This window comes from Poeciliopsis prolifica, unplaced genomic scaffold (genome assembly GCF_027474105.1).
Source record: "Poeciliopsis prolifica strain line A6 unplaced genomic scaffold, Auburn_PproV2 SCAFFOLD025, whole genome shotgun sequence".
Classification (NCBI taxonomy): Eukaryota; Metazoa; Chordata; class Actinopteri; order Cyprinodontiformes; family Poeciliidae; genus Poeciliopsis; species Poeciliopsis prolifica.
Genome location: NW_026562400.1, coordinates 4,025,625 through 4,050,477, shown reverse-complemented (window position 1 = coordinate 4,050,477; position 24,853 = coordinate 4,025,625). Strand labels below are relative to the sequence as shown.

At 39.5% G+C, this 24,853-nt stretch overlaps 1 protein-coding gene across 4 annotated transcripts in view; it reads right to left on the bottom strand.

The window, feature by feature from the left end:
* Positions 1 to 24,853, bottom strand: part of LOC129370880 (DNA-binding protein SATB1) — a 79,736-nt gene that overhangs the window by 35,335 nt on the left and 19,548 nt on the right. For 3 of the 4 annotated variants that reach the window (XM_055047131.1, XM_055047133.1, XM_055047132.1), the window contains exons 3-7: positions 21,602 to 21,778; positions 19,884 to 20,010; positions 14,126 to 14,249; positions 4,773 to 4,884; positions 2,303 to 2,380 (exon numbers count right to left, since the gene is read on the bottom strand). In XM_055047131.1, the coding sequence (XP_054903106.1) occupies positions 2,303 to 2,380; positions 4,773 to 4,884; positions 14,126 to 14,249; positions 19,884 to 20,010; positions 21,602 to 21,778 (618 nt within the window). The remainder of the gene's footprint in view (positions 1 to 2,302; positions 2,381 to 4,772; positions 4,885 to 14,125; positions 14,250 to 19,883; positions 20,011 to 21,601; positions 21,779 to 24,853) is intronic. The other variant, XM_055047135.1, reaches the window with a different exon arrangement.

The following is a 24,853-nucleotide window of genomic DNA, read 5'->3' as shown; positions in this document are numbered from 1 at the left end:
CCTCGTTTTAATGTTTTTCACCTTCCAGAGTTTAAGTGAACCGAAATTAAATGTTTTCGTTGTCATTTGAAGGCATTTTCAGAGATTTCTGTGGTGTCTCTTCTTTCGGGAATCTTTAAGTCCATAATGGCTGCTGGGGAATATTTTAAGACTTGTTTAAATGATGTGCTAAGCGGATGAAAACAATGATTTAACATTCAAAGTGCTACCCACAGAGAAGTGAATAAGCAGCTGGAATAGTTTTTAGGTTGCAGAGGATTTTTTTCTCATCTTCTGTGCTGAACGATGAGGGGGAAGCATTCAAGGATTCATCCGCGTGGCGATGCTAACTCCTCGGAAGTGGGCTGCGGCCTCCACATCGTATGGGATTAATGCTAAAGATTTGGATTTTTTCCCCCCCCATTTGATAGAGCAAAATGCTTCAGCCGATGGAAGATTATCTGAATGGATGTTTTCCAAAATAATATTGATAATCATGTCTATGAGGTGCTCGCTCTATAATTGTCAGGATGCAGAAAACCACCATCCAAGACAGGTCTATTGAGCATTTTTTTAACGAATGACGTGGAGTGGAGGGTTGACGAGGATAAAACACGAACAAAACGACAAAAAAATGTTGGTAATAATCACATATTTTCTCATAATCCCTGGCATTCCTTGGCTCTGATGGTATAACATGCCTATTCACTCCTATATGAATGTGTGTGTGTGCATATGCTTGCACATGCAGACTGCTGGGGGGCATGCTCACAACACACAAACACAGAGGCACATGGAGGTATTTCCATGCAAATTGAAAAGAGAAGGGGTGACAGAAGAGCATGGCAGGCCCTGGGAGAAAAAAAAAAAAAAACGGCTGCCACAGAAGCGGGAGTCCTCATGTGGAATCCTGCCACAAAAGAGCCCCGGATTAAACACACAATGGGAATGGGATGTGAGCTGAGGGAGAGAGCAAGCGTGTGCGTGTGTGTGTGTTTGACAGAGTGAATGAAAAAGGGATTGACCCAACTCTCACTTTTACGTTGGCTTCCCTATGGATCGGGAACTTTATTCAATAACCAAAGTATAGATAAATAACTTTATTTCTCAATTTAGCTGCGTTTTTCCAGGAGATTTCTCTCCCCGTGTTGCTATATACCAACCCAATTAGATGGACTCTGCCACAACCCTGAGGTGGACAACTAACATATATGTGCTGGGTTTTTAATCTGAAGTTTGGTTAACATGACATGTTAGTGCTAAAGTTTGTGTTTGGCTGCACGTCTGGGGATGTTATCACTGCAAATGTGCACCAGTGTGGTTGGTTTTCTTATCACAACGTGAAGTTCCAGACTGAATGATTTTATACATGACCGTTTTTATGAGTTGTCACGACTACACAGAGTTTAGATGACTATCTGAGTGGAAAAGTTACTTTATGTTAAGGGTTTGCCCTAAAAATCATGTAGCTTGTGAGTTTTTTATGAGAAGATTTGAGTTTTCTGCTTCAAAGGTTTGGGCTTTTTAAGAAACAATAAATTCATATAGAAACAAACACACTCCATTAATAACTGGAACAGCTGATTCTTTTAAGCTTTTTCTTTCCCTGTGGCAAATCTACATGACATCTTTGAGATCGAAGCTTTAGCAAACAAATCTTCTAAAACAAGCAGTACACTGTACTTTTCAGTTTCCTTGAAAAAACATTGAAATCAATTCTGTTTTCTTTCACATCACAAATTGTTTGTCGTTTTTACCAACTTGTCAAATAATTCCAGAGGCGCAAATACTTTTGTGTGTCGACAATAACATTTGTTGAGCTGTGATCTATGATGGCCTCCAGATCAAATTCCCAAAAATATCACTGTCTCTCTGAACTCAACTCAAAATAAAATCAAGCATTTGAAATAGTACATTGTGAAATTTCTTTTCTAAGTTGAGCTAGAATGTTTAAGTCTCAGCTTTCAGGGAGAGAATGAGTTCTCAAAGTGAATCACTTTAAATTTTTGCATGACTTTAAATTAGCATGAATTGCTTTTTAGAATCAGAAATAAGATTTTAATTAAAATTCTAGTTAGGAAAGTCAGAAGGTAACTATTTTAGTTTATGCATTTAGGAATAAAATGCTGCTTCTCAAATATTGAGTGGGTGACTGCATCTTCTATTAAAGTTTGAAATGGAGATTTACAGTTAACGTTGGGAAAACAAGAGTTAACCTTGAAGGTATTGTGGTTGGGTTAAAGTAAAGCTGCTGGTTAATGTGTGTGTTTCAAGAGTGCTTGTGTGTGTGCGTGTGTGTGTGTGTGCCCATGCTGTAACCTACCAAGCGCATTGGCACGCGGGCTCTCACGGAGGACACACGTCCCCAGGTATCCCTCCAGCTGGGAGGGTTGGCGCATGCCTGCACATGCGAATACACACAGACACACACACACACACCACGCCATGCAGGCGTGAGGAGAGAAACACAGGGGTTAAGGCTTTCTACAGATTGTCTCTCCCACTTCCAGCTACGCAGGAATAAAAAGCATCAGCATCACTACAAAAAGGCCAGACTGGCAGCTGCAGCAGCTCCCCGTCTGAGGAACATAAAACCGGATAGAAAACAAGTGTGACAGAAAACGTGTGGGAGTGAAGCAAGAGAATACACAAGAACAGCAGCTCTGAAGTAAATAATGTACCCAGTGTACGTTGTCACTTTAAAAGGATCAGATAAAATATGATCGCAGCACACCGTTTGCATACAGGATGTGAAAACATTTTTGATAAAGAATCTCGCCTGTCATCAGTGTGAGGAATAGCGTCCTGGTACAAAAAATAAATAAATAAATAAAAGATTCAGCTCAACAGATTACTAAAACTAATATCTCACCATTGCCTGCTGCCCTACAGGTTCCCCAGCACAGAGTTGCTCCGCTTAATAAAACTACAGAAACATATATTTGATAACTATCTCCATCTTTGGTGGAACTGGCATTATATGACCCCCATTTCTTGGGAGGTCAAAGGGTATTTTTTAGATTACTTAAAGTAATGCAGTGGAAGGAAGGTAGATAAGAAATCTAATTTAATTCTGGATGAGGTAGTGGACAGTTAAAGTCATTGCTGCCTTTTATTCACAGAGTTATACAAAACATAAAAAGAAAATATTCAGAAATGTTTGTTGGTTGTGGTAATAATAGCTCATTTTGAGATGCAGTAATTGAGAAAATCATAACATATCAATATGAATTAATATGTAATGCATCAGTCCAAAAATAAAAACATGTATAAGTCGCAGAACCAGCCAAATTATGAATATAAGTGTGACTTTTATTCCAGAAAATATGGTAATTAAAAATGCAATCGACATAAAGTTTACAAAATGCTGTTATTAACTTCACAAAATACGAGGAGCAAAATGGAAAAGCTGATTGTGGAAAAAATCTAGTAGTTACCTGTGTGCCGTTAACAAGCTCACTCCTCCACATTTCACTTAGTTAAGGTTAGCAAAATTTAGTTAAGGTCATTTTGATCAACATGACGGTTCTGCATTACATTGGTTCAACAGATGGCTTCTCATTTGAATATAAAATATTTTGGTATATTGTGGTTCATGGCCAACTCCATCATTTCAAGATGTCTAAGGTTCGAATGCTGTGCAGATGTAAGCGAACTTGAGATGGCAGGGCATTCTGGGTAAATACAATCAAAGAAACTTGCAAGTTTAGTGCTAATGGGAAAAATAGCTCTTGATCTTTTACCAAAGACGAAAGAGAAATCCGATAACCGCTACATTTACATTTTGTGAAGAAGCAAGTTGTGCTCTGTGTTTTCTTCAGAGGTTTTCATGTCGTTTCCCTCAGTAGTTCTTGGTCCAGCGCCCCCATAGGCGAGGGGGTGAGCAGGTTTTTCAATTAGATTAAATCATTTTACACAAAGCAGTGTGAAAGTGAATTGCATCAGCTGAAAATGTAATAAATGTTGCAACTTTGGTCCTCAATCGAACCGAGTCTATCGGACTATCGGTGTGAAAACAGAACCTGAAGCAGCTTATAAATGCAGATGTATTGTTGTATTAATGTAACTGTCCTGACATGAACATTAACATTCACCATGCTAACTGAGGCCTGAAGAGTTTGGGATGAAGCTGTTGGTATTTTTTATTTTTTTAGCATTTTTCAGAAGGTGAGGTTGAGTTTTTCTGGGAAAAGCTTTCCCATGAAGATTAGCAAACGTCTTAAACGTTTTGCACTAATGGATGTAGAATCATAGACTTGGAATTGTTTATGAACAGTTTCATAAGCCTTCCAGGATTGATGGGAAGCTTCTCTAAAGCTATTCTTCCTAACTTGGCGTTGTGGTAACACACATCCAGACCAGCAAACAATAAACACTCCTGCTTTTATAGAGGTCACGGTCCAAAAGGGTACACTTAGATTTTCCACAAACAAATTTTCCATTTCTTGCTTAATAATACCAACAACAAAGGTTATATTTACATGCTTTTTGACCTTGCAGAGGCCCGATCATTTTTACTATCCTAATAAACAAAACCATGGAGCTGAGAAAAGATGTACTTTCTTATTCCAATGGTTGAAAGTCAATTTGACCTTGAAATATTAGATAACAAGATAAAATGTATCTGTGCAGCGTTCAACAGCAGGAAGACAAAGAGCCGTGTGGATAGGGGACATATTGTGATGATGACTGGTGCGAGTGTGTGTTAAAGACTGCGTGTGTGCGTGCATGTGTGTGTGTGCAAAGAGACAAAAGTGTGAGCGCCATACTTTGCGCCCCTCCGTTTTGCTTACCCATCATATCTTTTGTCTTCTTGAAATGTTTATACCAGCGCCCAAATTCCTGACACTTTGCCGCCGACACATTTGCATAGTAAGTGCTGTTCACAATGGAGGAAATCATACTCTGAAAGAGAGAGATTGATTGAGAGAGCGGGAGAGACTTTTAGATTCTCACTGTGGAAAATACAGACATAATATTGGAGCTGGTGGAACATGCAGCAACACTGTCGCTTGTCAAAGCAAATAAAATACAGGGGAGGATAAAAGTGTAAGACATGCAGATGTGTAAGATTCTTTCCTTCCAAACGAATAAGAAATTACATCAAACAAGGTTTAATCTGTTGCTTTTAATTTTTTTTATCAAATGCCACAGAGTTTGTCTTTTGCAGTTCGGGTATTACTCATCAAGAACAAGAAAATATTTACTTTCAAAAGGAACATAGTAACGTATTAAGCATCAACAGCTGTGGAGGTGTTTCATGTAAGCGAATACAAATCTTTTTAATTTTATTTGTGCAATCTGTTGGAGACAAAAAACTTCAAGAGCGTTGGGGTCCGCAGTGAGCATGTCGCTCTGTGACGTTGACTCTCCCTATACAGTTGACTCTCTGCTCTTTCAACATTTACCTCCAACCTGAGACAAACAAAAAAAAACAACATTTATTAAATCCCCATGCAGTTTCATTAAAGCGAGCGTTTTAACACCTCGCCAGCCTCCGGGTGAATGCAGAAAAAAATGTTTTTGATTGTTATAAATATTCAAAAGAACCGAACCATCTGTTTTCAAATTATAGGTATGCCATCTTTATCGTTTTCTATAATATATGCGCTCGGAGGTTTTGTGCGGGGAACCTTCTGGCAGAACGAGCACAAATGAACTGTTTCAGCATAATTCTGCTTTTCTGGCTTCAGCTTCTCTGCGCAGAACGGGGAGGAAAAAGCCAACAGCTGTGCCATCAAAAAGGTCAGAGCAGCTCTGAACTCCTGACCTTTTGTATTAAAGGGATACTTCAGATTATTTCATGTAAGGTTCTGTTAAGAGGTTTGGACTGGTAAGTCTCTGCAGAAACAGTTAGAGCAAAGTGAAGACAAAAGCTTTCTATCATGTTAATAGACCTTCAGATCTAATTATATTTTATAAACTATCTGAACAAGTATTTATGACTTTTTATATCCAGCTGGAAAAACAAACTGTATTTTCTTGCTACAAAAGTAAATAAAGCACAATATGCTTAATTTGTCTGACACGTTTCACATGGGAAAAAGCCCACAGCAGCTCAGATCCACCACCATACTTAACAGTGTGGATGAGGTTGAGGTTTTGTTTCAAGTCAGACTCAGCTGGACTGTTTGTTGCTCAGGGAAAAATGTAAAGTCTGACCAAAACACATGATTTAGTTGAGGTTTTCTGCTGCATTTTAACTCAAACTTCTGCCAGACCGTGGTTCATGCCTTCAAAACAACTTGCTTATAGTGTGTGAATAAGAAGCAACTGAGATAAGAACCAGTTCTTGTGACCACTTTCGGCACCTTCCTTAACCAGCAGGTTCTCCATTCTTTCCCCTTTTGAAGGCTTGTTTGGAAGGTCAGTGTTAATTGTGGAGAAACGCCAAATTTGGCATAAATCACCATGAACGTCTACATAAATCACGAGGACTTTTTAAAGGTATAAACTTTATTTTGCAGTTGATATTTCATTTTGTCCCATCTACTGCAGGTAAAATATTAATCAGCCTACATCTCAACAGAACTCGACTTTAAAAGGATCTGAGCTCTCCCATTAAGTTATAGATAAAACAATAATGGTTTCTTAAATGATATAAACTTTGCCCCTAACTTCAAATTAATACAAACAGTCTGCCAAAGGTCTTTAATAACATGCTTTAGTTTTATCTTGCTCATGGTTAATCTAGTTTGTCAGGAAATTGTTGTTGAACTATGTAAGACATAAGATGGTATCAAAAATGCAGTCTGAAACTTAAAATTGTCTCAAGGAAAACGTAAGACAGCAGAAAAAGCGCCAGTTGTTCTCTCCATCATCTCCTTCACTGTAAAGACACTGCTAGCTTCTTTCTCCCAAAAGGTTGTTCTGTTACAGTTTTCACATTCCAGAGACATTCTCTGCAACTTCCCACAATGAATCACAAGGATCTAACCATGAATACTGAGAACTGCAACACTTAATTTCCTTTGAATTCAATTCAGTTTATGTACAAGGAACCAATACACCACAAATATTAACTCAAGTCACTTTTCAGGACAAACAATTCAAATTTATATCCAGAAATATATATTTAAACCAGTTTAAAACAGATTCCTGTTTGATCTTACTTATGCAATGCAATTAAAGTGTCATTACTGTCAATACTATCTGACTGCTGAATTTTATGCTGCATTCCAGTTTTACCTAGAACTGGGAAATTCTGACTTCCCGGACATAAAAATCTATCCAAAGTCAGATTTCTTTTTGGAAACTGTGAAAAACTCCAACTACCCTCTGTAAAGCCAACATCGCATTTCTAAATGGCCGCTTCTCACGCTCAACAGTAGTAAGCTGAGGTCGAAATAGGTTTACTTATTATACTTATTCTAATGTTCAAATTAAATAGGATATCTCTGTTGCAGGTAGGATATTGATTACTGATGGTGTTTTAATAGAAGCCCACTTGAAAGTTAATTAATTTTATAAAGCTGGAACGACACAACAAAAACTTCAGAAGAAGCTCAGAAAGTCACCAGAGGAAATAATTGAAATGCTGAGAAAATGGTTGACAATACAGTGAAAATAAAAACATAACTAATCTATAGTTCAAAATGCCTGTGTACAACGGATGGTGCGCACACTTTCAGAAGCTGATTTTATCTTAATATTTTTTGGGAAAAATGAAGACAGCTGAGCAGAGTCACATTGGCGACTGCAGCTGGGTGTGAATCTGTGCCAAGCATGTTGTGGTGCATCATCCCGCCATGATGAAAAACAAGAGGGGAGGAGGCGGGGGGGGCCAAAGAGGTCTGCAGTCGGACTTCAACAGTATAACAAAGCGGTCCTTTATAGATTTATTGAAAAGGCTTCATTCAATAAAACAACCCTGATGGAGTTCAGGTTGGGGTTAGGAAGTCAGAATTAGCTTTTTAATGGGTCATACATTTATGTATGAAGCACTTCCTTCTTTAGAGTTTATGTAATATTGTTATTAGCAAAGAATAAATAGTAGTTCAACGTTTTGTGGTCGATTCCTTCGGATGCGGTGAAGCCGGCCTGGTTTCCTGCCGTGTGTTTTAGCTCGAGGGGGTAGAAATGGGAATATTCTGGATGATAAATGGCGTACCTGGCAGTGAACCATACAATCCAGTTTAACCTGGTTCTAGCAGCCCAAAGATCCACCTGAAAAGGCTAAATTTAAAGTGAATACAGTTCTCCTTTTAGTTCGGGGGGGGATTGGGATAATGAACTCCTCTCCTCTAGCCTGCCATATTTTATTTACAGTATATCTGGGCTAAGGCGGCTCCAGGCAACAAATAAGAGGCCTGCAGATCTCTCTCTCTCTTTCTCTTGCTCCCTTTTCCTCCGCCATCTTTGACACAGATGTTCTAATAAACGCTCCTCATTAATCAGCCCTCTCCCTCAATACATCACTCTACCTCTCACAGGGGGCCCAGCCTGTATGTGAGGAGAAACAACACACACATACACATACACACATACCTATTCTGCGTCCCCCCACTGCTCTGTCACACACACATGCAGACGCACTAAGTGAAATCAAGCAGATAACCAGCGCCTCTGCTTCCACTGTGGAGCCAGCGGGAGGGCTGAGCTTCGGTGTGTCAACAGGTAGTAACTCTGCCTCTGTGCCTGCATGTGTGTGTGTGGACCCTTTAAATGATAGCCATCTGCAGCACAGAGCGCTTATCGGCAAGACCAGGAAGTGGCACTGGGCTACTATCGGTCCCCAACATCTACTCCACTCCACGACATAGGAGACAGGAAGAGAGAGAGAAGTGTGTGTGTGTAAGGGGATCGCAGTGCAGCAACCAAGTACTGTACACAAACACACACACACACGACTGCGCAGGTTGCCTGAATTGGTTGGGAAAAAACGAATCCTTTTTGTGACACTGCGCCTCGCCGCTCGCCAACATCTAACAGAGCTCAATTATGGCACATAGTCATCTCAACTGGGATGACTCCTCCCCTCAGCCACCGCCACAGACACACAGAGACGCCACGCACTGGCAGCCAGGTTGCGCCTGTGGCAGCCGAGGTGGCGAAGGCCTCGCAAAGATGGCATTTTGATGACTTCGCTGCTACACGACGCAGCAGCTGGTGCATCAGGGGCAGCTTAGTGAGAGGGTGGATGGGGGGAAATTCTCTTTGTTGCCATAGTTTCTGCAAACCAAGAGAGGGTATGGGGTTTCTAAGCTTGGAGCATCTAGGGCTGAAACGATTAGTCAGATTAATCATGAGTTTTTAAATAATTGTCAACCAATTTGGTAATCAATTAATCGTTAACTGTAGCATAGTCTCAAAAAGTAGCAAGTAAGCCATGAACTGTACATGTATATTCTGCATTTAAGATGAGAAATGAATGGTAGTTCTTGAAGACCAGATTTTGCCAAATCTGCTTTAAAACATCAGTTTGTCATTAATGAAGAGTACGACTGAAACGATTAATTGTTTTGAATCAAATATTGAAATAATCGTCAACTAATTTTGTAATTGATTTATTGTAAACTGGAGTATACAAAGTCAAAAAACAACACACTCAAAGCATGAATTGAGCCAAAAATGTAGTAAAAAAATATAACAATTATTTGCCTGTTCTACCCAAAATCCTTCACGCGGTATAGTTTTAACATCACCTGATTCAAATTCTGTTAAAAAATCTCTTATTAAGCAACTTTTACGGCCCAGTTATTAATCAGTTAGTCCAAAAAATAATCAATATATGGGTCCTATACTGTACTGGTGTTAAGTCAGGCGTTTTTCACGTTTTATTGTTATTTTAGCTGCAGATGCGTCCTTTGCTACAAATGATCACTAAAGAGATTAAATGTTTGAAATGCTTGATTTAATATTTAACAAAGGAATTGAATTGTTTGGTTTTAACATGACTTTAATATTTCACAAAAAAGGCTTGAATTAAAAAATCTGTAGAGTGTCAATTATTGTTATCCGATTAATCGATTAATTGTCGGAATTAACTAAAATAATAATTAATTGCCGTCCTAAATGCTGATTAGTCAATGAGAAGTTTAATTTTGCAGAAGCTTCATCGAGTCATTACCCGTTAATGTTTAAGAGCCGCTGTGGGTCGGAGTCAGTGAAAGTCACATCCAAACACACAAAGAGTGAAATTAAAGATTTGACATCGAAGAACACGAAAGAAGAATTTCACGCAACAACAACAATAATAAAGCGTTTTCTTCTCCTCCGTCTCCTCTGAGAGCTGTTCAGAGGTGGCCTTGCTCACTCACTCGCAGCCATCCTGTCATCTGTTAACCTCGCCTTTTGCCTTGGGATTACACAGCAGAATATCAGGGAAACACTAATCCTAAAAAAGGTCCCGGTCTTCCGTTCACTCCCACTACGCCCCTTTCTCCTCCCACAGCTTTCGCTCGCTTTGGTTGAAACCTTGCAGGGAGGGGCTTGGGAGCCGGGGAGAGTGTTTATCGTGGAGCAAACGGCTGGGTGGGGGTTGCAGGACACATGCGGCCCCCACAGAGTAACAGATGTCAAACGCCGTCATAGCAGCCGTCTCTTAGATACAATTGGATCATCAGGATATGTTCTAACAAACTGAAGCCAGAAATTTCAAATTGATAGAGTGGTTTGCAAAATAAATTTCCAGAAAGTATTGTTGCCTCAATAAAATCAACCAACTTCCATCAAACGCCACTGAATTAGCAAACAGAATCCAAACATATTATAAATACAACCAATCAAAGGTCTAAGGCAGGGCTGTGAAACTCCAGTCCTCGAGGGCCACTGTCCTGCAGTTTTTCGATGTGCCCAGGTACAAAACACAGGAATGAAATGGCTTAATTACCTCCTCCTTGTGTAGATCAGTTCTCCAGAGCCTTGCTAATGACCTAATCATTCTATTCAGGTGAGGTGCAGCAGAGGCACATCTAAAAGTTGCAGGACAACGGCCCTCGAGGACTGGATGTTGACATCCCGGTCTAAAGGGTTTCTTGGACACCATTAGTTGATGTCTTTTGAGGTGGTTTTTGACTCTGCGGTGGCATCAGCCATCTTCTGTGGTCTGGTATGTTGGCGCTGCAGCTTATCTACAGCTAAGAGGAAGCAGTTAGATAAGCTCCACATTAAACGAAGGGTATCATGTATTTTCCATTTTATTGCACAACTGAGAAACTTGCTATAAAAACACTGTATGTTTCAAAAACAACTTAATAGATATTTTACTGTGCATATAGCCCAATCTGATGCCTTGAAATAGCCCTCTGTCTCTTTAAGAAGCTCCTACCTTTTCTCGCACTCCCCCTTCAGCACATAGTAAAAACAATCCTTCTCCTTTATGCTGTTCTTAGCAGCATTGGACTGAGAAATAATTCCTATCATGAGCTTAGCAGACGCACAGTTCTACCAGGTGTTTTCTAATTACTGCTGCTGCTGCCACTAGTCTGGAGGAGCGAAGGGGGAGAGGAGAAGGGTAGAGGTGCTCCAAGGTGGAGTTTTGAGCAAATGTTAAGACACCCAAATGGCTACAAAGAGAGATTCAAGGACTTCGCAAACATGCATGAATTTCAGAGGAGGGAATGGCATCATAACAGGATATAAAGCCCCAAAAAGTCCATGTTTCATCATAACACCACCTATGTTGTAGGATGCCCTCTCAGCCCAGTGCAGCTGACAATGTCTCCCATCCCATGCATGAAGCTGCTGCTGAACCGGAAACTTCTACAGTGACATATTGCTGCATCCTCGATGTACAAAGGTGCATAACAGAACATCCTTAACCATCAATGCTCCCAAAAAACTGAATATGTGTTTCAATCTTTGCTGGTATTTGCACAGTTTTCTATTTGCTGTAAATACTTAGTTTTTTTGTGCACAAATATGCATGAATGTTTTGCACATTTTTTAAAAAAAAATTCTACTTAGTTGTACATTTTTTAAAATCTGAATATACTTCAAATCTGCCTGTCACTTTGCTGATGGTAAACTTGAATTTACCTTATTTTATTCTATTCTATTCTATCAGCATCATGATGACTGACGGACACAGGGTGTGTTATTAAACAATAATCTAAACTTTGAACATCTCCCATGGCTTTGCTCAACACATCATCTGAAAATGGAAAGAACTAAGCCTCCAACCTACCCAAAACTTTGCTGTCTAAGTGAAAAACAGGATAAGGAAGGCAATTAATAGAAGAAGAGGTTAAGAAACCCATGGCAAGAAACTGGAGAGCCACAAATATGAATCTGTTGACGGGATAACTTTTTGTCAAAGACGTCCTGTTTGAAGTTTGTGAAAAGTCATGAGCCAGAGGAACAGCAAACAAAAGGAAAAGAGAGAAAAATTTAAATGATCGGCTTCTTTACAAGATGCTATGTTTGGTAAAGTTGGCCTTTACATTAGTATAAACACATATTTCCACCATAAGGCTCAGTATTATGTGGTAAAGATGCTTTCTTTCAGTTGGGAAAGGTCAAATTTGAAGGGGAATTTGAACAAAAGAGGCAGCAAATGCAGGCTCACCTTCCAAAGGACGGTTTGGGCAGAGCTATGTCTGAGTTAAAAAGAGGCCAGTCAAAATCCAGACCTAAATCTAATTGACAATGACTGTGTCAAGATTTGTAAATTGCTGTTTACAGACGCTTGAGGTATCTGGCGAAGTAGAACGAATGTAAATTTAAGCTTCTAGATGGACAGAGCTGGCAGAGAAATGGAGGAAAAAACCTGCAGCTCAAGAGAGTCCAGAAATAAATCATGTTCCTTCACTAGGATGCTCTTCTGTCACATTAAAATCCCAATAAAACTCCTAGAATTGTGTTTCTGTAGCAAAATGTAGAAAAATCTACAGGATAAGCTTGTGTAAGCTCATTGCTGTTGTGTATATATATCTGATGGCTTCGGTTTTACATAACAGAGCATTTAGGGCTGATTTATAGCATTTAAACTGGTAAGTGGGAAAGAAAGACATTGGCTTGAAAGAAGAAAAAAAAAAGCGATCTGATAATTTAATCTGAAACTTGTGTGTGTGTCAGTCTTGCAAATTTGTGTCTGAGACAGACTGCATGTGCTTTGTGTGTTAAATCCTCGGAGCTAGTGTGCGCTCTCCTCTGAGCCGTCTTCACATATGGACCGTAAACAGGGTGATTACCAGACCGGGCTGGGCTCCGCCTGAACGCCACCCAGGGACTCTTTACATCATCATGCCCAGCTAAACACACACACACACCCACGCACACGCACACATCCACCGAAAGCAGCTTCTTGCGCATAAGCATGGCACAAACACGGGTCTCCAGGTGACCATCCGGTGGACTGGGAGGAGAGCTGACTGCTCGCTAAAAACCTCAAAGAACGCAGATATAGTCTGAATATTTCACCAACAAATCCAGGAAAACACACACAAGCCCAGCTGAACAGTAGCTAACACACACACACACACACACACACACACACACGCAGACTCTGAGATATGCAGCCTTTTCTTTCCATTCACTGCCTCCATGATATACCGACTGTATTGCCTTTTAATACAATATCAGTGCAAGCGGCTGTATTGAACCTCTCGGCACGCAGCGTAACACCTAACATGTGAATGTGTAATTCTCCAGCCAGTGCAGCGATACGAAATGAACTAAAAAGACTAAATTAAAAAAAGAGCAAAAACGAAAAAAAAAACAATCCGAATCGTTCTGGGATTGGTCCAGTGTTTATCTAACAATAACCATATGTTCAATAACACCTCTGGTTTTTTGGCTGCCGCTGCACGCACGTCTCTTTGTGTGTGTGTGTGTGTGTGTGTGTGTGTGTGTGTGTGTGTGTGTGTGTGTGTGTGTGTGTGTGTGTGTGTGTGTGTGTGTGTGTGTGTGTGTGTGTGTGTGTGTGTTTAGTAGGCGGCAAAAATGGGAGAAAAAATATTCAGACGACAATGGCCATTGATTTGGATTTTCTATGCCAATTCTCTTTCCCAGTGGATCAAACTCAGGGCATTTGATAAGTGAAAGATAAGAGACGGAGGTGATGGAGATAGGGGTGTTTGTTTTGTTGTGTGGTATGGTAGCGGAAGGAGGGGAGGTGGGTGAGGCTGAGATATTTTTCTGCTTTCTTTTGCTCTTTTTTTGGAGGGTGGGGGGAATTTTGAATAAGCGGATTGGGCTTCAGCACCTGTGATAAAGGGCATTCTTTAGCCAGAGAGCTCTGATTCATGTCTTTGAGTAACTCCTTGAGGGCGTTTCTTACTGTAGAGTGGCTCCATTGCTCGGGCGGCAGGTCCTCCAGCTTAGGACAACTGTTAAGAAACAAAAAACACACAGGAGACGGAGGGTGTAGGGAGAGGAGAGGGGAGGAGAAAGGGATGGAGAAGGACAAGGGGTAGAGAAAGAGGATAATGAAAAAAAGCTTTAAAAAATCCCTGAAAAATATTAATTTATTTGCAGATTTAGTCCCTGAGAAGCTCAAATCAGTTGAAAAAAGCTGAATTTACTTAGTTTGCACTTTAAATCGCTTAAATTTTCCAAAATTTTGATTATTAGGGAAACAAAACTGTAGTACAAGTTTAAAATGTCAAATAAATAATAATTTTGACTTGGTTTTACAATAGTAAAACAAAGAATGCAGATAATGCTTTAAAGTGACTGCTCAGTCATACACACAGTGTGATGCCAGTTCTCTTTCTAATATTAACAACTATTGGTGCTTAGGATGGAAAAAGTAGAAAACAATATGTTGAATTTTGATTATTAATACTGACTATTAGGAAAACACAATTGTAGACTTTGAGCAGAGCACCAAGGTGGGAGACATCATCAACAAAAGAGCCCCTGATGAAAAAAAAATTATAAAACCTAAACTGTGATTTCATAAAAATGCTCGTTTAGTTTTTGAATGGACTTTGTAGCGGAAGGTAAGAAGAAGCAGTTTACTTTTTAAGATCAAAGTTTTCAAAGATTTTTACATTAAAAAAACAAACAAACTATTTTTCAGTTGTATTATGGTTTTTATATTTAAATAATTGTTGTTGCACTGCAGGTCAAAAATCAGACTAATTAATTAATTGAGACTGCATTCTTTTCAGAAGCAAAATACGGGACTATTTGGGTTTTAATAGAAATGTGAAATCAGTGAGAAAAAATTTCAGAATAAACATCTGAGGTATTAAACATCTGAGGTTTCTAGATTATAAACCAGATCAATACTGGATAACATGAAAGAAAAGAAACATAATTTATAATACACTGTCAAACAATTATTAAAGATCTGCTCAATTATTTCCATTATACAACAGACTGCTTGAAATGCAAGACTTGATCGATTATTACGATCCTGAAAGATGCTGCTTGCTGTTCTGACATCAACTGATCTACGTCCTGTAAAGATGTGAGTTTCCATTAGTAAAGTAAAGCAACTGGATAGGAATGATGCAGGCCTGACACGTCGTATTGCTGAATTTGGTTGGAAAGAATTTAGGTGTTTAATTGTTAAATATGGATCTAACAATTGGATCATTACTATAACTAGACGATTGATCAGCTGCTCCAAAATGTTCAAATCCAATATTATTCAGATCAGTAAGTACATCTTAAAGCACAGAATAACCCTCTGCAGTGTGGACACTGTTACTGACGGAAGAAGAGTGAATTAACTACTTTCAGTATTAGTAAAATGCTTAAAAATGAAATCTGATGTACCAAAGAAATGCAAGTGGCTTCATTGAGTCTACAAAAGAGCAGAAAAAATTGAGACTTAAAACAGATAACAGGAAGGTTTAACATAACACATTGTTCTTCTCAGCTTTTGCTCATAATCTGTCATAAAATGTACTGGATTTGGAAATGTTTGCAGTCTGTTCTCAGAATTAAGAATATTCTCTAGGGAATACAAACACAGCTGTTCTGGTAACTCTAACCTCAGTAAGGCTAAACACAGTTTAAAATGTTAAACCAATAATAATTTTTGAAATAGTAAAACTCTGTGTTAAAGCAGCTGCTCCTTCATACACACAGTGTGACATCACCTCTGCTCGTAATATGAATGAATAATGGTGCTTAGGACAAGAAGACGAGAAAAATATACGTTTAATTCTTACAATTGGATAAGGAGAAATCAAATTTGGTATCTGTAGTACAAATTCTAGGACTGAAAAATCCAGTCACAAACATTAAATAATTTCCCCAGAAAACAAATACGTGAAATCTGTTTCAGTTAGTCCAATCCCGTTTGAAGTCCATGTGCTGTTCAACTGAAGACACATCAGAAAGGCAGAGCTGAGAGGAAACCAGAGAGAAGAGAGAGCCGAACACACGGGCCTCTGCTCGTTTTTCCTGCTGCAAGCGTCCCTCCAAGACAGACAGATTTCATTTGGCGCATCAAGCAGATGCATCTGGAGATTGCTCTGTCTCTTTCTCTCTCTCTTTCTCTCTGCCTTTCTCCTCTCTCTTTCATATTCTCCCTCTCTCCCTCTTTCTCTCTCTCCTGATTGTTCTGATTAGTTAATTACTTTATACAACACATCTGCTGGATTGATGCATGAATTATACATCAGCTGCATGTGGCGACTATTATTCTGTGTTACTCGTACCTTCCTGGCTTGTTGTATTCACAGAGACAATTTAAGGTCTAACTGGGTAGATTTCTGCAGTCTGAACGCAATATTACTGAAAATATTCAGCACAACAATATGGTTATAGGAATAACAGACTGATGTTGAATTTAGTTGGAAGAGTCATCAGCTGCAGACATTCATCTCTACCTGGAAAAACACTGCTGGGTTTTAAAGATGAGAAACATATTTAGATGGAGGGTGTGGGCAACTGATCTGGGCTCCAGTGGTTTCACCAAGTCTGGATGTGCAAGATGTATGTTTGACACTAAAATTAGCAAAAAAAAAAAAAAAAAGATGTGATAAATCCACAAAAATAGGAGAGAATATTTGGAGGAAACTCAGTCATTTAGACTGTTGGAAATGTTCTGGAGAATGAAAAAGACAAGGATGCGTGCAGCAGCCGAGGCCAACATCTGCTGGAGAGAAAACACAGTGTTGCACGTGCACGCACTCCATCAAGCCGACAATGGATTTTCCAGAACACCTTAGACTGCTCTAGCAGCTAGAGAGCCTCTGGGGAGATGGAAGTGAACAAGAGGAGGGAAAGAGTGAGCAAAGCGGGAGGTGGGAGCAGGGAAAGACAGCTATCCATGCATTCAGAGGCTGGCAGGCCGGAAATAAACACAACCTTCTGTATTCTGGCTGGTGGACGTGCTCGCATCAGTCAGTGCATGTGTGAGTGCTCGGCTGGAGAAGGTGGGAGGCGGCGGAGGGCGGGTGAGGCGGGGGAGACAGAAGGGGAAGAGGCAGAGCAGGAACAGCTCTCCAGAGAGTTGCAGAACACTAGGTTAGCGTGCAGCTGGCACGAGCCTCCACATCAGCGCCAGCTGACTGTTTGCGCGCGCACACCATTGTGTCCACGAGCACAAGCGAGCCCGTTTAGGTCCAAAAATATAAACGTGTGTGTGCTTGCTGTGTAATAATACAACAAAGGCTCTCACACCTACAGAGGAGAATTTAGCATCCAATCTGATGAGAAGACAGTTAACAGCGTTCAAGCTAAGGCTTGAGCTGATTGTTTTTTCTTCTTCTCTACAGCATTGTTTAGGTTTCAGGTTTTATGTTCTGGTTCTAACTGGTCCCTCAAGTTGGCTGGACTACAACCTCAGATGTATAAAACTTAATTTTGTTCAACCGATATTTGAAAAAGTTTGTAGAATAACCACATGGTGCAAAAATGTTCAGTAATTATCTTCTGGATATTTGTATCTCTGCTTTACATTACTGTTTATGAAATCTGCAACATCTCCGTATGACCTTATTTTAGGGTGTATTCACACCAGCTCTGTTAATCCACTTTAATCAAACTTTAGTTCATTTGCCTAGAAAGTCCAGTTTGTTTGGGGAAATGTGAGCGCGCAATCGAACTCTGAAACGGACCAAAAAGGTGAACCAAGACTTCATAACCGAAGCCTTGGTTCGATTACAGTGACGAATACGAATGAAAATGGATCAGGAATCGATCTAAAAGAAGGAAGTGAACTATAATGCAGAATTCTGGGTAAATACAATCTAATCAAATCTGAGAGCCTAACGCTAGTGGAGGAAATGGCTTATGATCTTTTGCCAAAGACAAAACATAAATCATACAACTGTTAAAATCTGACTCCAATTCATTTTTGTTTACATTTTGAGAAGAAGGAAGTTGCGCTCAGTGTCTTTTTCTGAGGTTTTTGTGTTCTCGGTATAGCGCCACCACAGGCGAGGAGGGGAGCAGGTTTTTCAAAAGTTTTGGATCGTTTGACAGTGCACAGTGAAAGTAAACCAAACCAACCGAAAATGCAAAAAATGCTGTAATTTTGGTCCCTAATCGAACCAAGTCTATCTGGTGTAAAAACACCCTCAATTTATTCATTTAATTGGTTCTCGCAAACCACAGAATTTCAGTCATGATGTCTAAACTTTGACTGGGCCAATACAACTGGATCACTATCCTGTTGACGTCCCAGTTTGGACCGTCTGGCAGACAGATGGCTTCACATTTGACACAGAATAATTTGGTACACCAAGAAGTTCATGGTCAACTTAAAGAGTGCAAAGTGACCAGATATCCATTTTTAGGCTTTCCAGATTAATTTTGTTTAGTTTTCTCCAGAAATTGTGCTGTGCCTTAAGAGGAAACATCTCTACATTTTTGCAATTTTCTATTTATTTTTTTTTTTCAGGATTTCAGGATCTGACCTTGGGATGCTTTTCTTGTCCACTCTCCCCAATGTTTTCCTATCTTTTATTTCTATAAAATGACCCAGTAAAACTTTTCAGATTGATGAGAAAGAGGAATTGGTTCTGTGAGGTTCTTGCTGTTGTTTTTCTTTCTTGGCACTGTTAACACATGCTGTATGTAAACTGCCAAAATTCCTGATTGCACATAAACAATGCATTTGATTGGCAGAACCTGGATGTCACTATTAAGGAAGTAGCATAAAATAACTTATTCTATGAATATTTTCTTATTTTTTAATAAATACTTCCTTATCTTAAGTATTTTTTGGATGCATACTTTTTCATACTTTACAGGTGTGTGAATGTTTGAGCATTTGTCAGTGTGAACGGAAGATTGTAACCAAAAGCAACAATAGGGAGTTAAAAGTGTTATATTCCCGATCTAGGGTTGAAATTTCAATCTTCAAAGTACATAATAGATGACTTCATGCATAAAACCTTAAAATCAAATAAATGTTTGTGGTCTGAATTCAAAAGAAACATTTAACATTTGGGGATTTTTGTAGCTATTTCTGGTTCAAAAAAGAAACAAACATAAAAACGTTTGGATTAATCTGCTGGAATCTCCTTTTATTTGAAGCGCTTGATTCAATACTTGCAGCTTTATCATTATATTATATTTTATCTTCCTTCACCCATTTACAAAACGCTAATCAGTTAACAGCACGTATCAGTTAAATTTAGATCAGCCAGTGGCGCTCAATCCACTCGATCGCTTTAAGCTAAACTGTGAACAGAGTCTTGGATGATGCATTCGCTCTCTTGTGTTTCCGTCTCTTACCAGAGACTAAGTGACTAACTATAAAAAAGTGTGTGTTTTTGGCACCCACAAGGTGTGGAGGTTTTCCTCTGATATCTGTTCCTGTTTCCTGGGAGAGGTCAGGCGGCTGTTCCTGTGACTAATAATGCTATTCTGGGTAAGAAACCAACAGATTGGCACCTGCCAAGGAGAAAATGCTACGTGCTCATTGTGTTAACGCTGCAATCAGGGATTAATGCGACTCTACGATAAACCCTCACATGAGATTAATGTATTCTGCAGGTGTCGGTGAGGATGTGTGAAGATAATAATAATAATAAGCAGAGCCAGGATCTTACCTGTGCAGCTGGATCTTAAGCGTGACCACGTGGTAGACGTCCTGCAGCATGTCGGCCACTGTGGCGTCCGGCGCGTCTGTCACGTACGACAGCGGGACGGGGTTCCACTTCCCCACCTGAATCATACCTGAGTGGATCACAGACACACCAACGTGGGTGAACAACAGATGTGGACAAGAGAGCGAGCGCATCTAAGCATCTGAGCTAATTTAAAAAACAGTAACACGTGTGAAAAGTGCGAATAGCACCATGTGTAGGAACCCAAGAAGCAGCTTGGTGCCATAATCACTCTCAACTCCTCTTTTTTTATGAGTGAAATCACAACAAGCATGTGCGAATTTCTCTTGACGCCGTCTTCAAACCTGCAGCAGCCCACACAGCAGGACGCGAAGAGGAGGAAGGCGCGCGGGAGAGCTGGATAAGGATGTGTGTGAGTGTGTGTGTGAGATGGACAGGCTATAATAAAAGAGCATGCAAAGAGGCACCTTGAAGCAGCCAGCCTCGGCCTGCATGTGCTCCAGTGCAATTAGTGGACCCTTTCCTCCACCTGCCTTCACCACCTACACTCGCTGTTTGTGTGTATAAATATACGCACTGCATGCAGAGCAAGCATGTATGTAAAAACAGGTAGTGCGCCTGACCCATGCAGACTTTAGCATCTCCTATCTGGAATCAAGATGAGCAAAACCGCAAAAACACAAAATCTCCCCAAATGCTTATGTCTAGTTCCTAGTGCCAATATATTAATACATTTGAAACGGGACAAATCTAACTTACAAGTAACTTAGAAGATTGTTTTAAGTCATTAATTCCTAAATATTCATGAAAAAGTATAAGTTCCACTGATGGATAATTTTACTTATAACTAATATTTTCATCAATATTAAAAGAAACGCATGTATCTTGATTAAAAGTCACTTGTAAGTTAGTGTTGTTTTATTACAGGTAAGGCTCCTACTAACAATTACATTAGAAATTGAGTCTTATATCAATTATTTGACAATTAATAGCTTAATCAGATAAAAATGGGAAATTTTGCTAACTTTTTATTTAACCACTTAAGCCTTTTTTACACAATATTTGAAAAACATTAAAAACAACTAATTCAATTACTTTTTTCAATAAGAAAACAAACTTTTTATTATCTAAAATGCAGAAAAATAGCATTAAATAATGAATTTGACCATTTGTAGCCAAGGATGCATCTACGGCAAAATAAATATTTCTCATATCAACATGTGGACAGCCCTTTTTGTTTGACTTTACATCAATACAGATAATCTCTTGTTTATTTTTCAGATTCGTAAATGTACAGCAAAAGGCGCTTTATAGGTTTCTTACAGAATTTGTAGCAGGTGAAGCTAAAATTGCCACTTGAGTTCTGGGTAGAACATATTTACAGACAAGGTTGATTTTTAATCTTAAATGCAAAGTATGTGTATTTGTACAGTTTTGTCTTAATTACTGCCCTCAATAGGTTGTTCTTTCAGCAAATAGCCATTTTTAATGATTAATAAATTACTAAATCAGTTGACGATTATTTCATTAATCAATTAGTCACGATTAAGTGTTTGCACTAGAAACCAGATTTTGTGAGATTTAGCATTTTTTGCAGCATTTCAGCTTCACATTTGCTGCAGCTAGGTTGTAATGGCCACACAGTGTGTGTGAGCGTACAGTAGAGCATGTCAGGGTGACGGAGTGACCTCGGCGGTTACCTTTGGCCTGAGCTGCGGAGCTGTGAGAGTAGCCCAGCGACAGCAGGGCCATCTCGATGAGCTGGTTGAAGAGCATGTCCTTGCGCACCAGGACGAACTCGGCATGTTCCTCCTTGCTGTCGAAGTCCATGGGGTTCTCGTAGTGCTCGACCACGCAGAACACGGGCAGCATGTTGCCTGTTGACACACAGGCACAGGCGAGAAACTGAGTGGGTTCCACGTTTCTCCACATGCAAACGCTGACCTTCAGCGTTCCGTCGGCAGGCTGAAATTCAGCGCCGATGATTAAGTTACAGTAAGTGTCGAGGGACTCGGCGGGAATGACTCGGCTGCCGCAGAACAGAAACGAACATAAAGATGAAGGAATCGCTCATGTTTGAGGGAACAGCTTCTAATCAGAGGCACACACTTTTACCCTTTATTTCCTTCTGGTAATATAGATATTGTTAACCTTTACAAGTGCATGAGTTGTAAATGTAAATCTGGAACCGTTTCAAGTAGCTGCCATCATCTGTACTTCTGCAGCCTCTCCTGTTATTTTTAAAATCTCCCCTCTAGGGTGGGGTGTTGTTTTTGTGCGTTTTTGTGGTTTTCACAAACAGTTGCTCTCAAAAGTGTACACTCCCCTATAAAATACCAGGGATTGTGTTTTAAAAAGCTCTGACCAAGATAAGTCTCTTAGTTTTTCCACACAGTAAGGTGTATGCTACATAATTCAACCAAAAATACTTATTATAGTTAGAAAGAATTAAAAAAAAACATTTTTAAACTAATACTTTAGATTTATTCAGTCTACAATTAATATCACTTACAGTGAATCCGATTATAGTTTAGTTAAAGCTATATATTACTCATATGCAAAGGTATCAATCAGGAGAAGGTTACAGAGAAATTTCACAGCTTTATAAGGACACCATGGCACAGTCAAGGCTGACATCAACAATTATGGAACAAGACAGAAGTCACAAAAGGGAAATGTTGCCTCAAAATAAAAATAAAAAATGACAAAAACACCAAATATTTCAAGGCAACAATGACTTCACCTTAAGAAAATTTAAGATTAGTTTGTTTTTCAATTGAAATTCTCAGAAAAATGTAAAATCTTATAAAATGATCCATGCTATTTTATCGCTTTCTTCTGTTCCATATCAAACCAAAATAACTCTGAAAATAACTTTCTGACGGCGCATATTATTTAGAGAAGTCATACTGGTTGTCAGAGTGCACAAAATGACTGTATGGAGACCATGAATTCATCCACAGACAGTTTAGAAATGGATGAAACTGAACAGAAAAAGAGCACAATGTTTGTTGATGCATTTAGAAACAAGAAACAGTTTGATCTTTTCAGTTTTGTCAAGTTGATGAGTTGGCAATCTAGAGGAGAATCACCAGTTCTGAGACTTTTATTTCCTTCTGGATTAACCCTCTCCAGGCAGGTGTTGCAGATTTGCAATAACTTAGCCAGTCTTTTCAAGTAATTTGAGCCTGAGGGTTAAATCTATCAAATAACTTGCAACATTCTCTTCGAGAGAGGCGGAACAGAAATCATCTTCTAAACAGAATTGGTTGATTTACAGCTTAGCTAGCTAAAATTATCTGAGCTGTTTCCAAGGGAACGCAACTCAAAAGTTAGCGATTTGAGATATTTGAAAAATAAATGGTAGGAAGCACAACATTTGTATGAATTTAATAAGAAATTCTGAACATATGTTGTTATTCAAAAAGTATCTTGAATGAAAGCAACTTTTGCTCTTAAAATTGGCACAAAAGATTAGTGCCTCTCTTTTTTATTAAAGCCAACGTTTATATATTTCACCAATGAACTACAGCAAATTTTAAACAGATGAATTTATATATATTATGGCCTGTAAAAATGAAATCAGAACCAGCAGGTTGGACCTCAGAGTAAACCAGAAATCTGGATTGGCCATTAAAGCCCAAACTGTGCATCACAACATAAAACATCCGTTAAAAATCGTCCTTTCCTCTCTCTCCTTTTAGGCACAATATCCTCCTTTTTCACTGTCAAGGTACTGTGATTACATTTGCCTTTCTACTCTTTTGCTTGCCAACCCAAAATCATCTTCCCATGATGCAGCGCTTCAAATCCCGAGCTACCTCCGCGCCCCGAGGTTCACTCTTCTGTGTCAACAGTGGCTCTGCTGTTTTAAGCAATGAGCAATTCTTGTCCAAAGACTGAATTCTCAAATGTGCAAATATCACCTGATGTGGCGTTTCTGTTAAAATAACATCCCCCTTAAATTGAAGAGCTGGAAAAGGGTAAATTTGGCCTTTTAAAATTGAAGAAGAGGAGGAAAAACAGAACATGTCGAAGCATTCTTGAAGCAGAGCATGTTTATGAGCCGCTCCGTTGCTCCACTCAGCTGTCGTGCAGAAACATTTCTGTATGTTTATTGTCACTGCAGACAAAAATGATTCAGTTTCTAATATTTTCCAATCCCAGGCATTCCAGAAGATGTGCACAGCTCTGGCAAAACAATCAATAAGCCGACAAAATGCAACGGAATGTGCTGAAAGAGCTGCTTTTCTCCTCCCCTGATTTTAATAGATAAAGATCTAACAATAAAGACTGCTGTGTAGGTTCATTTGGGGGATCAATACTGGCTTTGTTTCCAGGGAGCCCAGAGAGGGCGGCGGTAAATATTGTTTCGGGCTCGGACACAATGCCCACTGTGGGCTCTCTGCGAAGCCTCGGAGAATCATCCGCCTCCACTGGCCACTTCACCCAACCAAAAAGAAAAAAAAAAGAAAAAGAGGAAGAACTGATGAGTGGGAAGAGGAGGAGGAGCGGAGAGGAGGCTCGGAGGAGCAAGGAGCGGCGATGATGAAGGTGACAAATTAAACTCTCTCTCAGCCGGAGCGCAAACACGTACATAAAAAGCAGCGAATGAGAGCAAACGGCCCATACGAGGACGCTCGCACGGCCGCTTTCCAATTCTTCCTGCATCCCTGTTGGCTGGCGAAAAACTAAAGCAGCCAAACAAACAGTTTGGGAGCCAAGAGCAATCACGGCCGAGACACTGCAAGTTTTTTAAATAAAAAAAATAAATAAATAAATTATGACACTGCTTTGCAAAAGCATCCTTAAAATTCTGCCATAAACATATTGTAGTGAGGGTTTTTCAATAAGTGAAGAAATACCAATGGATAATAACGAAAGAAATGGAATATTATGCACGTTTTATTCTTTTGTTTCACGAATAAAAATATGAAAAGTCCTTCTTAAGT